The following is a 15,784-nucleotide window of genomic DNA, read 5'->3' as shown; positions in this document are numbered from 1 at the left end:
ACCCTTATCAGCAGGTTTGATAACAAAGTCAGGGTTAGATCTGAGAGAATGGAGTGCAGCAAGTTCAGAAGGAGACAGGTTAGAGTGGGTGAGAGGAGCAGAGAAATTGAGACGGCTGATGTCACGTCAATGAATAGATCGAGAGCAGGTAAAAGGCCAGAGGGAGGGGTCCAGGTGGAGGGAGAATGCTGGAGGCGGGTGAAAGGTTCCGTTGAACAAAGAAGTGAGCACGGAGATGAAGGCGGCAGAAGAAGAGCTCAGCATCGTGCCAAGCTCGAAATTCATTGAGGTGAGGGTATAAGGGTATGAAACTGAGTTCTTTGCTGAGTACAGAACATTCAGCATCAGAAAGGGGAAGGTCAGAGGATATGATGTATACACGGTAAGGGCTGGGATTAGAAGACGGGATAGGGTCGGGGGAGAGGAAGGGGTGGAGGGTCCTGGATGGGCGTTAGTATCAATAAGTTGTTGGTGCTTGCGTTCCTTGGCATCTGAAAAGAAGAGGAAAAGCTTCTTGTTAAGGCATCAGTTTGGACGAAGAATAAAATGAAACTGGGGACAAGGACAGCTTGTAGATGAGTCAGTGCTGCTGGCGAGAGAGGTTGAGTGTGTTAATATGGCGATGCATGGCACTGTGTGTGGATCTGAGAATGCAACGAGAACAGCAATCAGAGGAGCATTTTATATGTCCCGGAGATACCTGTAATCCTGGGTGGATTCGAAACATGAGGGATGGAACTTCAGTTGGAATCCACGTGGGTAAGTTGGAGGTGGAGACAGTCGCTGAGGAAGGAAACATGGTTGTGGAAGCAAGTTTTGGTAAACACCTTATCAAACACCAGGAGGGAAATGGAAAGCAATGAAGATGAACAGGGCAAAAGAGGCAAACGGAAATCCTGCCAGAGAGAAGAGCAGTACTTTTTCAAGGTAGCAACAGAGTTGCTTAGAGAAAAATTGCTTAAAGCAGAGTTTGGTGGTTTATCTGGTTTGAAATCGGATTGAAGGTCAGAGATAAAATTTAAGTATTGACAATTGATTTATGGATCATTAAGAAAAATGGAACAAAGTCGGGGTTGAATGTACGAAGTTCAGAGTTTTATTTTGTTGGAATTTTACCTGCATTTAATCACTGTCCTATGGAAATTACAAGATGTTGTGTTGCAAATGCAAAATAAATGACAAAAAGCATTGTGGTGCAATAGATGGGTTTGATGTACTAAATCCCATTGCAAGTTTTATGTTCTAAAGTTTCTCTGATCATTCAGGTCTCCTGCATTTTACATATATTGCATTGGACAGCATTTATTGCTCTTGTTCATGGGGCACTTTAAGAGTCAACCACATTGCTGTGGATCTGGGGGTCACCAGGTAAGGACAACAGATTTCCTTCCCTAAAGGACATTAGTAAACAAGATAGGCTTTTATGATAATCAGCAATGGTTTCATTGCCAACATCAGACTTTTAGTTCCAGATTTTTACTAAATTCAAATTTCACCATCTGCTGTGGTGGGATTCGAACCCTGGGTCTCTGGAATACCACCAGTCCAGTCCAGACAATACCACTATGCCACCGCCATGTACCTTATCAATATTACTGTACAATGTAAACCACTTAAAGCGACTTTCTGAGCCCAGTGCTGATCAGATGTACCCTTGAAGATCTGATCTGACAGGTATATGATGGCCAATGCAATCAGCAAATCAGGTCTGAAAGATTCTAGATATGATGGATTAATGTTGAAATAGTGCATTACTGCAATCTAGGAGAGCTGGAAACTTAGGCCAGGACAGGCTGTATGACACCTGTTAGCATGTACAAAACTCGTCTGCACAGATCAATGAACTTTGCACACCTGTTAAAGTATTTGAATTTGGCAGACATTAATGTCCAGAAAAATCAGGTGTAAATGGAATTCACCCTATTGAATCTATAAATTGGTCACGCCTGATGTGTCAGGTTAGAATGACCATTGGACATGTCCTGCTAATCAGGTCTTCAGAAACAAGCCCCCTTTTAAGCAGCTTGCCATTACTTGAATTTTCTTTTAGTGTGCTCAGTTCAGAAATATACAAGGACAAAGAGCTAATCAAGGGGAGTTGCTAGTGATTTTATAGGAAAAAGTATCAATCAGGAAAGAACAAAAATCCTGTAATTGGAAAGGTGTCCCAGAGATCATTCAGAACACACGCAGATTCCAAGCTCTTAGTGGTGGACTGGGTACAACAGTTAATTGTATTCTGATAATTATGAACACCAATTGCTGGTGACAACATCAATGTACTTAGCAGAATCAGGCTTGTATTGCAAATGGGGATTTGGTTTTAGAAACAAAAGCAAAAAATTGCGGATGCTGGAAATCCAAAACAAAAATAAAAATACCTGGAAAAACTCAGCAGGTCTGGCAGCATCTGCGAAGAGGAACACAGTTAACATTTCAAGTCTGTATGACTCTTCAACAGGACTAAGTAAAAATAGAAGAGAGGTGAAATATAAGCTGGTTTAGGGGGAGGTGGGAGACAGGTAGAGTTGGATAGAGGGCCAGTGATAGGTGGAGATAACCAAAAGATGTCATAGACAAAAGGACAAAGAGGTGTTGAAGGTGGTGATATTATCTAAGGAATGTGCTAATTAAGGGTAGAAAGCAGGATAAGCGAGGTACAAATAGCCCTAGTGGGGGTGGGGTGAAGAAATCGAAAAAGGCTAAAAGGTAGAGATAAAACAATGGATGGAAATACATTTAAAAATAATGGGAATAGGTGGGAAAAGAAAAATCTATATAAATTATTGGAAAAAGGGGGGATCGGAAAGGGGGTGGGGATGGAGGAGAGAGTTCATGATCTAAAATTGTTGAACTCAATATTCAGTCCGGAAGACTGTAAAGTGCCTAGTTGGAAGTTGAGGTGCTGTTCCTCTAGTTTGCGTTGAGCTTCACTGGAACAATGCAGCAGGCCAAGGATGGACATGTGGGCATGAGAGCAGGGGGGGGTGTTGAAATGGCAAGCGACAGGGAGGTCTGGGTCATGTTTGCAGACAGACCAAAGGTGTTCCGCAAAGCGGTCACCCAGTCTGCGTTGGTCAACAAACGCAGACTGGGTGACCGCTTTGCAGAACACCTTTGGTCTGTCCGCAAGCATGACCCAGACCTCCCTGTCACTTGCCATTTCAACACTCCATCCTGCTCTCATGGCCACATGTCCGTCCTTGGCCTGCTGCACTGTTCCAGTGAAGCTCAACGCAAATTGGAGGAACAGCTCCTCAGCTTCCAACTAGGCACTTTACAGCCTTCTGGACTGAATACTGAGTTCAACAATTTTAGATCATGAACTCTCTTCCTCCATCCCCACCCCCTTTCCGATCCCCCCCTTTTTTTTCCAATGATTTATATAGATTTTTCTTTTCCCACCTATTTTCATTATTTTTAAATGTATTTCCATCCATTGTTTTATCTGTCTTTTAGCCTTTTTCGATTTCTTCACCCCACCCACCCCCACTAGGGCTATCTGTACCTTGCTTGTCCTGCTTTCTACCCTTAATTAGCACATTCCTTAGATAATATCACCACCTTCAACACCTCTTTGTCCTTTTGTCTATGATATCTTTTGGCTATCTCCACCTATCACTGGCCCTCCGTCCAGCTCTACTTGTCCCACCCCCCCTTAAACCAGCTTATATTTCACCTGTCTTCTATTTTTACTTAGTTCTGTTGAAGAGTCATACGGACTCGAAATGTTAACTGTGTTCCCCGCCACAGATGCTGCCAGACCTGCTGAGTTTTTCCAGGTATTTTTATTTTTGTTTTACTCTTTGAAACAAACTGGCTTCTGTCTATTGGAGCTAAAAGCAAATAATGATGCATTGTGCTACAGCATCCAATTATCTTAAATCTTTTATGGGGGATAATAAATCTTCAGGGTCTAACCCTTATGTTTTGACTTCTAATATACAAATTAAGAGCTGTTTATAAAGATGTAAAATTCTTCAGAACACTATAGTTCCTAATGGAATAATCAAAGTTTCGAATGCCTATGAAGTTAGTGCTACAAAGCTTATTGGAACAGTAACCTAAAAGCCACAAATATCATTTATGCAGAGATTACATTTAAGGTTCATGAGAACTGCTTCATTCTCAAAATCAATGAACAAGAGTATGCAATAAATCCCCCTTTGCTATGTGAGTAGATCGGTTTGTGTTGAGAAGTTTATTAGGTCTTGGGTGTGTTGCTAGTTTAACGAATGGATGCAACAAATCTTATGAATTGAGCGAGTGGTTTTATCTGCTTGGCAGAAATGTAATCTTAGGAAGCACACTACACATAAAAAGTGATAGTGTGAGGATATTAAATCTATTTGTTAAACAGATATCCAGCAGTGGGCTCCAAAGCAACAATTAAGCCAATTACTGTAAATACCAGCCAAACCAGAAAAATTAATACCTGAATTCAATGCGGCAATTGAGCACAAAATTTGCTCCATTTTTAAAATTTAAACAGCCATTTCTTCTAAATCAACTATGCATTTTGCCAGGAGGATCATTATGTTTGGAGGCTGAACCAACTGGCCGCTAAGTACATTTAAAAAATTATAAAATTTAAGACAATTAAAATAAGCCCAATAACATAAAGGAATGTGAAAGCTTCAAAATTATGCTGAATAATCTCCCTCAACCAAATATTGTTACATATACACTCCCACTTACACATACCTGTGGTTCTGTCATTATTTTCAGCATTGCCTGAGGAGTTTTGTCTTCATTTGTAGCATTATTTAAGTGTTCGATAACTTTGTTTGCCATGTTGAATAAACTGGAAGAGGAGGAAAAGGATGTAAAAGACAAAATTATCACAACAGCAGCATTCCAGGACCGTGTGCATCCCAAGAAATTTTAATTTTTTTGACACATTTTGTAATAGCTTTTCTACCATTTAGAAACATATTGTGATTCAGTATTTTAACCAAAAATAATTTACTTCTCAACGGTTTATGCAATTATGAGTCACAATTAAATCTTGATTTTTGCATCAATAGATGGTAATACGTGAGTATATTACAACAGATAAACAGATAAGCGGGTGCCCTAGCTGAATGGGATAATACAAGAACAAGAGATAGGAACAGGAGTAGACCATATGGCCCGTCTGCTTTGTCATTCAATACAATCATGGCTGACATTGGACTTCACTTTCTTGTATGCTCCTCATATCCCTCAATTCCCTTAGACCAAAAATCTGTCTGTCCCAGTCTTAAATATATTCAAGAATGGGGCACCCACAACCCTCTAGGATAGAGGATTTCAAGGTTAACAACCCTTTGAGTGAAGAAATTTAAGAAATTTCTCATGAACCTAGATGATTGTCCCCTTATCCAACACTGTGGCCCGATGTTCTAGATGCCCTAGCATAGGGAAATAATCTCCATTTACCCTTCAGAATCTTGTATGTTTCAATGAGTTCACCTCTCATTCTTCTAAACTCCATAGAATATAGACTCAGTTTACTCAGCCTTTCATTAAAGATCAAACTTCTCATCCCAGGAGCTAATCTAGCAAACCTTTGCTATACTGCCTTCCAATGAAACATAGAAAAGTTACAGCACAGAAGAGGCCATTCAGCCCATTGTGTCTGCACCAGCCAAAGAGAAAAAAAATAAACTAGCTGCTTATTTTTACCCCACTTTCCAGCACCTGGTCTGTAGCCTTGCAAGTTACAGGGCTTCAGGTGCAGATCCAAGTACCTTTAAATAATTTGAGCGTTTCAGCCCCAATCGCCAATTTAGACAGTGAATTCCAGACACCCACCACCCTTTGGGTGAAACAGTTTTTCCTCATGTCCCCTCTAATTCTTCTAGAAATCACCTTAAATCTATGCTCCCTAGTAACTGACCCCTCAGCTAGGGGAAACAAGTCTTTCCTGTCTACTCTATCTAGGCCCCTCAATCTTGTACACCTCAATTAGGTCACCCCTCAGCCTCCTCTATTCTAAGGAAAACAACCTTAGCCCATCCAATATTTCTTCATAGGTGCAATTTTTGAGCCCTGGCAACATTCTTGTAAATCTCCTCTGTACTCTCTCCAGAGCAATTATGTGCTTCCTGTAATATTGTGACCAAAACTGTACACAAATTTCCAGCTGTGGCCTAACTAGCGTTTTATATAGTTCCAGCATTACATCCCTGCTTTTGCAAGTACATCCTCTCTTAAATATGGAGACCAAAATTGCACACAATAGGTTTGGATCATAATGATCAGCTGGTTTATTTACAGAATAATCAGATGAACACAATAGAGTATTTTATACAAAAATAGCACAACAATGTTGTGTACATTTGCAGTATTCAAGTGGAGGAAGACTTATTGCACCTCAAATTAAGAAACAAATGACAGTCAATACCTTAAAGCAGAAGGGCACTAAGTAAGCTTTTAAATGTTTTTGAATTATCAATTACCATTTCCAATGCATGCTCTACACAACTCTAGCTCACAAAGATACTCATGTCAATTCACAAAGACACTGCACCCCACCCAATTCCCTGACCTCCACACACTAATTCATCTAACATCCCTCCCTTTCATATACACAAACAACCCATCCAACTCCCCACATACAGACTGTACTCCATCAACTCCTCACTCTTTCATATTAACACTATACCCCATCCAATCCCCACCAGACACCGCACCCCATCAATCCGCTATGCTTCTACAGAAACCTTCTCTGCCCTCGCGGTTCACAGTGACAACTCCTCTCCCTTAGCAACCTAGTTAAGCAGATACTCTCAATTATTGCTGGCACTTGCCTTCCTCACCTGTCTCAATGCACCACTCACAGCTACTCTTTTCTATATTCCCTTCTTTTACTATCTATTTCCACTTTCCATTTACCTCCCCTTCATTGCTATTGATCTTCCTCTCTCCTGCCCATCCATTTCCCTCTTTGTCATTCCCTCGTGATCCTCCAACCCTTCCACTGCCTCAGGCCTTAACCCTCTCCTGGAAATTAAGAACAAAAATCTCAGTGATCAAATTATTGCATTTTTTTTAATTCATGAAAAGCTCAATGATTGTGAGTCTTAATAACTTTATCAGCCTTTTCCCAGATTGAAAATACAACAAGTTAGCAATGCTGCATTTGTGCAGGAGAAAATATAGCACAGACACTTCCCTGGAATGCTGCAAAATGCAAATAACGTGCAAAACTACTGAAAAATAGTAAAATATTTCAGATGAGAGCTGTTAAACCAAGGCCTTCTTAGGTAGATGTATGGCATTACTTCAAACAGAGGTGCTCTCCCTGCTGTCCTGTCCAACAATTATCCTTCAATCAACAAAAGGAATGATGATGGTCTGGTCATTTATCTCATTCCTGTTTACAGGACCTTGCTGTTTGCAAATGGATTGCCATCTTATCCTATATTACAGCAGAGAACACTTATCAAAAAAGTAATTGAATGGCTAAAGTGCTTCTATATGTCCTGAGGCCCCAAATTTAGGCCAGGTGAAACCATCATATCCACCCCACCCAGTACATGTATGACATTGGTTCATCCATTTCCTTCAAAGCTGTAGTGAAAAGTACATAAACATTTGGCCTCAACAAAAATGTCACAGTTCTAAATAGATTCTAAAGTAAAACACTGGCTTTTATACAAGAGAGAGAGAGAAAAAGAGAAAAAAGGCTTTCTTTAGTAACACTGAGAAAAAGGTGTGGAGAATAAACTAACTTTTTATTTTCTTAAAAATACAAAAGGCTCATTGCTGGGTTATTTAGAATGGACTCAATCCAAAGGTAAGAAAACACACGCTCATACAAATAAAAATGATTACAGGCAATATAAGGTAACACCTTAAAATTGCCCATGACACAGTGGAAACACAAGAGTGGAAGGAAGCCAGGGATGGTGCATCCTAAAAAAGCATAAACTTAGCTAGACGAACAGAGAAAGGACATTTGTACGTTGCATGAAAGACAATTAAGTTATACAATTATTTTAATTTTTTTTTGCAATAGATCCTCGGTAGCATATTTATTTAGCAAATGCTGAATTTAAGGCGATCAGTCCGCCACTTAGTCTGTAGAGGGGACAATCCTAAGTAATGTGCAGCACTGTTTGTGTCTTTCCACAAGTGCATAGGGGCTTGTACTGAGGTCCCAGAGGGGCCTGCACAGCAGCCCTGACTTGTCCTGAACCTGTTTATCAAGGACCACTCCTGCCATGTTACATCAAAGCCTGCCATTCAACAGGTGGGGTTTGTCACAAGCAGCTTATTAGTGACTTCCTGTGTTTTCCATTCTTTAGTCTAAAGGATGTCTGCTGGTAGACCTTGCTCAGGGAGAATACTCCATTTGGGGTGCTGAGATGGAAGGCAGGCAGTAGGTGGTTTGAATATATCATTGTGAAATGGTAAGTGAGGTGCATCATGGATGTTTTCAACCAGCTTGTGGGTTTTTGTCAGTCAGCGGATGTGTGGGGGAGTGATGTTTGCGAGGGGAGGAAGCCAGGGGAGAGGTGTTATTATGTGCATTGGTGCATTCAACCGAGTTTCAACAAGATATGTGTGTGATGACCTGTGCCAGACAGGTGCACAGTATTCTGCTGCAGAGTATGATGGGACAAGTGCTCAGGTCCCAGAGTGTTGTGGCAGCTGCACCCATGTAGATCCATCAAATTTGGTTGATAAGTTGTTTCTGGTTTTGACCTTTGCTGCCATTCTCTTCAGATATTCCCGAAAGGACAGAGTCCTCTCTAGAGTCACTCCCAAATATGTTGGGTTGGGATCAAGCTTTCGTCTCTGACCATCCATGTAAGTATGTAAATCTTTTTTGGCACTGGCATTATGGAGGTGGAATACCTTAGATATAGTTTTAAAGGAATTCAATGTAAGTCGCCATGTGCTGCTGCACAGCTCAGTGGCACAAAGGGATAGGGAGTGAAATGAGAAAACTGGTTTATGTGTGTTGTGATACATTAATTAATGTCACAGCAGTGGAGCTCCTACTTCCTTTGCCACATTTCCAGATTATTCTTCTAGACATTACCATCTCAGGTTTAGCACTGCTTGCCTTGATCATAAACACATCTCAGGTCTCCTAATTAGTAGTGCACTTGCTCTTGAATGTTCTTGCTAAGCTGACAGGAAGGCTTTGAACCAATAATTGGTTTTACATACAAATGGTAGATGAATGAAAATACACAGTTTAACATAGTAAAATAAATAAAGGCAAAAAACTGCAGATGCTGGAAATCCAAAACAAAAACAGAAATACCTGGAAAAACTCAGTAGTCTGACAGCTTCTGCAGAGAGAAACACTGTTAATGTTTCGAGTCCGTATGACTCTTCAACAGAACTAAGGAAAAATAGAAAAGAGGTGAAATATAAGCTAGTTTAAGTGGGGGGTGGGACGGATAGAGTTGGATTGAGGGTCAGTGATAGGTGGAGATAACCAAAAGATGTCATAGACAAAAAGACAAAGAGGTGTTGAAGGTGGTGATATTATCTAAGGAATGTGATAATAGGTGACATTAAGGGTAGAAAGCAGGACGAGCAAGGTACAGATAGCCCTAGTGGGGGGTGGGGTGGGGGGGAAGGGATCGAAATAGGCTAAAAGGCAGAGATAAAACAATGGATGGAAATACATTTAAAAGTAATGGAAATCGGTGGGAAAAGAAAAATCTATATAAATTATTGGAAAAAAGGGGGGGAAATCGGAAAGGGGGTGGGGATGGAGGACAGAGTTCAAGATCTAAAATTGTTGAACTCAACATTCAGTCCAGAAGGCTGTAAAGTGCCTAGTCGGAAGGTGAGGTGCTATTCCTCCAGTTTGCGTTGAGCTTCACTGGAACAATGCAGCAGGCCAAGGACGGACATGTGGCCATGAGAGCAGGGTGGAGTGTTGAAATGGCAAGCGGCAGGGAGGTGTGGGTCATGCTTGCGGACAGACCGAAGGTGTTCCGCATAGCGGTCACCCAGTCTGCGTTTGGTCTCTCCATTGTAGGGGAAACTGCGCAGTTTCTTCTCCGCTGATGCTGCCAGACCTGCTGAGTTTTTCTAGGTATTTCTGTTTTTGTTTTGGATGTCCAGCATCCGCAGTTTTTTGTTTTTATATCTGACCAGAACCCTGCCTACTTTTCAAAAGATTTAAGAAACAACTGTCAATTTAAGTGACTGCCCCAAGCTGGTGGCGATTCTGTGATCTGCGACCAAGTGGCATGTGAATAGTCCATAAAGCCTGGAACAAAGTAGCAAACAAGTGCATTTCTCAATTACCCAAGTGCCATTGACAGGTTATCAATTGTTTGGAATGTTGTGGTGTGCCAGGATGGGTGGATTGAATAAAACAACACCTTAATCAGCAAGCCACCTCAAAATATTTTGGAAAACAATGTAGGCAATCTTTGACAATTGCATGAAATATGCTGGAATTCAAATAATGTTCCCTAGGTTAATTAACTAATTAGCACTTCAGACTATTATTGCGTGGGCCATGATAAAACATACATCTTGTGGAGACCTTTCCCAGACACCCCGTCTGTTCTAAACTGGAAGTTTTATGCTGACAATGTGCTTTGAGGGAAGATGGATATTAACCTCTTGCACACTGATTTTATGAAAAATAAGTTAAAAATTCAACATGGGCAAAACGTATGTTTTTGTCAAAGGATTTTTGTAATGAAATCGGAGAATAAAAGACCATTACAGGTGATTAATGACAGAGAAGTTTAAAGATAATAAATCCATCACTAGTCTATGCTAGCAAATGCATAAAGGCTACCTTGCAGAAATGACAGTAGAGGAAGGTGCTGACATGGAGATAAGACTTTTGTTGATTGCAACAAGGAAAGACTATATAAAAAATGAAAAATGAATAACACAGAAAGAGTGTTGTCCACTAACAAGAAAGGGGAAACTGAAGAGGAAACTGAAGAGAAATCGCTTTAATGGAACCAGGGGAACAGTATGGTGAAGAAGGCACAAGTTATAGCAAGTTCATAGTCTGTATCAGAATCAAACCCACACCCTCTACTACCTAGAAGAACAAGGGCAGCAGGTAGATGGGAACAACACCACCTGCAAGTCTCACACCATCCTGACTTGGAACTAATATCGCCATTCCTTCATCATTAATGGGTCAAAAACCTGGAACTCCACCCCTAACAGTGCTGTGGGTGTACCTCACCGACTGCAGTGGCTCAAGAAGGTGGCTTACCAGCATTTTCTCAAGGACAATTAAGGATAAGCAATACATTTTGGTCCTGTCAGTGACATTCACATCCCATGAAGGAATAATGAAAAAAACGACAGAGAGGCAGTCATTGGTACTCAAAAAGCAGCTTAGATATGCTGTCTGAAAATTTAAAATTCAGAACTCTAGTGCTCTCTCTCTCTCTACAGGTTGTTCAGAATCTTTCGCAGATGGAAAGAGATGACAAATAAAAATGAGCATAAATGAGTCAGTCAATCAGTCAATAGCAGTTGTTGCTGAAAGTTCGTGGAGCGGGAGGTGGTAAATAACACTTTTAAAGTTACAATTAGCATGCTGATTATAAATTAGATGTTATGCCATTTTTAATGGTAGGTATACAATACCATCTGATGCGCAGTGTATTAATATGAAGCTAAGTTAGTTTGTTCCTTTAAGGCCAGAAAGTCTAACTACTATATATAAAGTAAATACAGCCAAAGGTTAATCAGAAATATTGCAAATTGAAACGTGTTAGTCGAGTTCAGTCCGCTGGTCAAGTGTACCTAGCATTTAACAATTGTTTTGCATTAGTCACAAAACATGATGTGAATGTGATATGCCACTTCGAAGGAGTTCACAATGACCTGGAGCTCAGTTTATGAGTGAGCAAACACACAAATGTCATCTACATACTGGAGCTCAGTGACTGAAGTTGGAGGATTTTTCTTCATTCATGGGATTTGGGCTGGGCCAGCATTTATTGCTTATGATTAATTGCCCTTGAGAAGGTGGTGGTGAGCTGCCTTCTTGAACAGCTGCAGCCTATGTGGTGTAGGTACATCCATAGTGCTGTTAGGGAGGGAGTTCCAGGCTTTTCCCAATGACAGTGAAGGAATGGCGATATATTTCCAAGTCATAATGGTGAGTAGCTTGGAGGGCAACCTCCAGGTGGTGGTGTTCCCAAGTATCTGCTGCCCTTGTCCTTCTAGATGGTAGTGGTTATAGCTTTGGAAGGTGCTGTCGTAGGAGCTTTGGTGAGTTGCTGCAGTGCATCTTGTAGATGGTACACACTGCTGTCACTGTGCGTCGGTGGTGGAGGGAGTGATTGTTTGTGGATGGGGTGCCAATCAAGTGGGCTGCTTTGTTCTAGATGGTGTTGACCTTCCTGAATGTTGTTGAAGCTGCAATCATCCAGGCAAATAGACAGTATTCCATCACACTCCTGACATGTGCCTTGTAGATGATAGACAGGCTTTGGGCAGTAAGGAGGTGAGTTACTTGCCACGGGATTCCTAGCCTCTTAACCTGCTCTTACAGCCACAGTATTTATACGGCCAGTCCAGTTCAGTTTCTGATCAATGGGAACCCCCAGGATGTTGATTGGTTCGGTTTTGAATTGAAGGCAGCATCGGTCGAACAGTTTCCCATTTGGTCTGTAAATCATCTCCACACGTGGATAGCCTGCTAGAGGTGAGGTGTAGTACTGCAGTGAGGAGGATGGAGAAGGGTTAGTGCCATGACATAGCCTTGTTTGACACCAGTCTTCACAGAGATAAGGATTGTGGTGGTTCTACTGGTGAGGATCACAACTTGTATGTCAACATGGAGCAGGCAAAGGATGGTGACAAATGGCAGTCAAATTTGAAGAGGAGAGTATGTGAGGACCAGGATCTCAAACCCAAGTCTAAATCATGGATTACCGGGCAGCAGTGATCCCTGCACTCCTTTATGTTTTGGAGACATGGACAGCCTACAGCAGGCATCTCAAAATAATGGAGAACAACCATCAGCGGTGCCTTCACACAAAATCTCCAAATCCGGTGACAAGAAAGGCAGTCAACAACAGCATCCTCTCCCAAGCCAATCTGTCCAGCATTGAGGTGCTCATCACTCAAGGCCAGCTCTGCTGGGCAGGACTTGTCTTTCCTATGCCTGACACTATATTCCCAAAGCAACTGTTCTACTCAGAACTTTATTGCAGTACAAGACTCCCAGGAGGACAAGGGAAACCCTTTAGGGATGTCCTCAAAGCATCTTTGTGGAGGTCAAACATCCCTGCCGGCCCAGGAGTCCCTGGCTTGTGACCAACCAAACAGGAGAAGGCTCATTCACAAGAGACATTGTCAGCAACATGCAGAGCTAAGGTCAAGTCTGAGAGCGGGCACAAGCCTCCACACAGCTCATCAACACAACCCTACAAGCACAACCTGCCATGCATTTGGCAGACTCTGCAAATCGTGCAATGGACTTATCAATCATCTCAGAATCCATCACACCCAGGTAGAAGCAAGTCATCCTTGATCCTGAGGGACTGCCTAAGAAGAGGACCACCTCAAACCGTGCCTCAACTTGTTTTTTGCTTCTGTGCGCTGTTTTATCCATAATTAAATCTGGACAAAAGATGTAGCTTATACAAGTGGTCTAGTATTAGCAGTTAGTAAGATATGTTCTGCTATTTGATGTGACAAGAGAACATAATAGGTAACTTGTATATTCTTTGTTATTTAATGTGAATCTTGTTAACAATTGTTAATTGTTAGATTTGGGTTCTGTTTGTTTGAGAACAGAGAGACTGTTTTCAGCTCATAAGAAACAATCTACTTGGTGAAAGTATCATCCAGCTGCACAAGTTTTGGAAGAAATCCCAAACTGTAGCATCAGCATTAACTGAAAGATGCTCTTTTGCTATGTATGCCATAGGGTTAACTTTGGGCCTCACTAGCTGACAAGAAAATGGTAACAAAAACAGAAAATTCTGAAAAAACTCAGCAGGTCTAACAGCATCTGTGGAGTGAGATAGACAGGTTTTTAATCAGTAAGGGAATTAAAGATTATGGGGAAAAGGCAGGAAAGTGGAGTTGAGGATTATCAGGTCAGCCATGATCTCACTGAATGGCAGAACAGAAGCAGACTCAATGGGCTGAATGGCCTACTTCTGCTCCTATGTCTTATGGACTTATATCCAAACACCAATGATCCTGAGAGATTAAATTTCTTCTAATCTCAGTATTAATTGGAGGACCCCTCATTTTTAAACTGTGCCTCCTAGTTCTATATTCCTCCACAAGGGAAAACATCCTCCCAACTTACCCTGTCAAGCCTCCTCAGAATCTTATCTGTTGCAATAAGATCATCCCTTATTCTACTAAATTCCAATGACTATGCCCAACCTGTTCAACCATTCCTCAGTCATCTCAGGAATCAGTCCAGTTTCTGAATTGCTTCCAATGCACGTGTATCCTGCCTTAAGTGAGAAGGCCAAAACTGTACACAGTATTCTAGATGTGGTCTCACCAATGCCATCCAGTTGTAGAAAGACTTCCCTATTCCATCTCCCTTGCAATAAAGGCCAATGTTCCATTTGCCTTCCTAATTACTTACTGTACCTGCAAACTAACTGTGATTTATGCACAAAGCCACCCAGATCCCTCTGTACTGCTGCATTCTGCAGGCTCTCTCCTTTTAAATAATATTCTGCTTTTCTATTCTTCCTCCAAAAGTAGACAACCCATATTATACACCTTCCACTAAATTTTTGCCCATTCACTTAACCTGTCTACATCCCTTTGCAAACTCTTTGTATCCTCCTCACAACTTGCTTTTCTAGCTTTGCATAGTCAGCAAATTTGGCTACAATAATCAGTCCTCTCATCCAAGCTATTGTAGGCTGCAAACAGTTGAAGGGCCAGCACTGATCATAAAGCATCTTGCATGTCATGCAACAGGTTTGCTCCCTCTACATGATTACCACATCTGTTGATTCTTGCTGTTCTCCCCCTATCTCCTTCAATTTTACTAAAATGCCAGTTTATTTTTCAGTCTTCAGCCCTGAAAAACAGTTACATTCCAATGTCAATTACTTGTTTTTCTTTTTACAGATTTTGTCTGACCTATGTATTTCCAGCATTTTCTGTTTTCATTGCAACCAAACTAATGTTGGTTACATTATGAAAGAAACGACAGTAGCCAATCCAGCATGTCTTGTAGTCAGTAACCACCTCTGGTTTGGTATTCTAATTAGAAATGTCTTTTCCAAATATTGAACTTTATTTGTAATCCTATTACCATGACAGGTTTTCCCCACAAACTTTAAGATGTGAAGCTTACCACATACAATCAAACCTGCCTCTCAAGCAGACTTGTCTTGAAGAAACTCTTTGTTGGGCTGTTCATGATAAAAATGAGTCAGCCCCATGTTATATGAAGTCTAAGTGAAAAAGTTCAAGGTGACACATGGTTTAAGGACAAAAAAAAAACAGCAATTGTGGTAAATGATTGTTTTTCAGACTGAAAGATAGTAGACAGTTATGTTCCTCAAGGATCAGTGCTAGGACTACTTTTTGTATATAAATGATTTGGATATTGGAAGAGAGTAAAATTTCAAAATTTGATGATACCATGCTTGGAGGTATCACAAAAAGTGAGGATGGTACCAATCAATTTCAACAAAACATAAAATAATCTAGCAGAATATTCAGAAAAGTGGCAGAAGGAATTCAGTACAAAGAAGTGTGAAGCAATGCATTTTGGCAAAAGGGGGTGTAATAGCACAGCCGATGGTAAATGCTGAGTTGTTCAAATCCCAGAGGGAAACTTGAGACAATT

At 41.1% G+C, this 15,784-nt stretch overlaps 1 protein-coding gene across 7 annotated transcripts in view; it reads right to left on the bottom strand.

Moving 5' to 3' along the window:
* LOC121277425 (sodium/hydrogen exchanger 9B2-like) overlaps nt 1-15,784 on the bottom strand; it is a 139,214-nt gene that overhangs the window by 61,467 nt on the left and 61,963 nt on the right. For 6 of the 7 annotated variants that reach the window (XM_041186891.1, XM_041186872.1, XM_041186901.1 and 3 more), the window contains one exon: nt 4,705-4,804. In XM_041186891.1, the coding sequence (XP_041042825.1) occupies nt 4,705-4,804 (100 nt within the window). Of the gene's footprint in view, nt 1-700; nt 784-4,704; nt 4,805-15,784 lie in introns of those variants that run through there. The other variant, XM_041186928.1, reaches the window with a different exon arrangement.

This window comes from Carcharodon carcharias, chromosome 1 (genome assembly GCF_017639515.1).
Source record: "Carcharodon carcharias isolate sCarCar2 chromosome 1, sCarCar2.pri, whole genome shotgun sequence".
Taxonomy (NCBI): domain Eukaryota; kingdom Metazoa; phylum Chordata; class Chondrichthyes; order Lamniformes; family Lamnidae; genus Carcharodon; species Carcharodon carcharias.
Note: the sequence above shows the minus strand (reverse complement) of the source record. Positions and strands in the feature narration are given on the sequence as shown.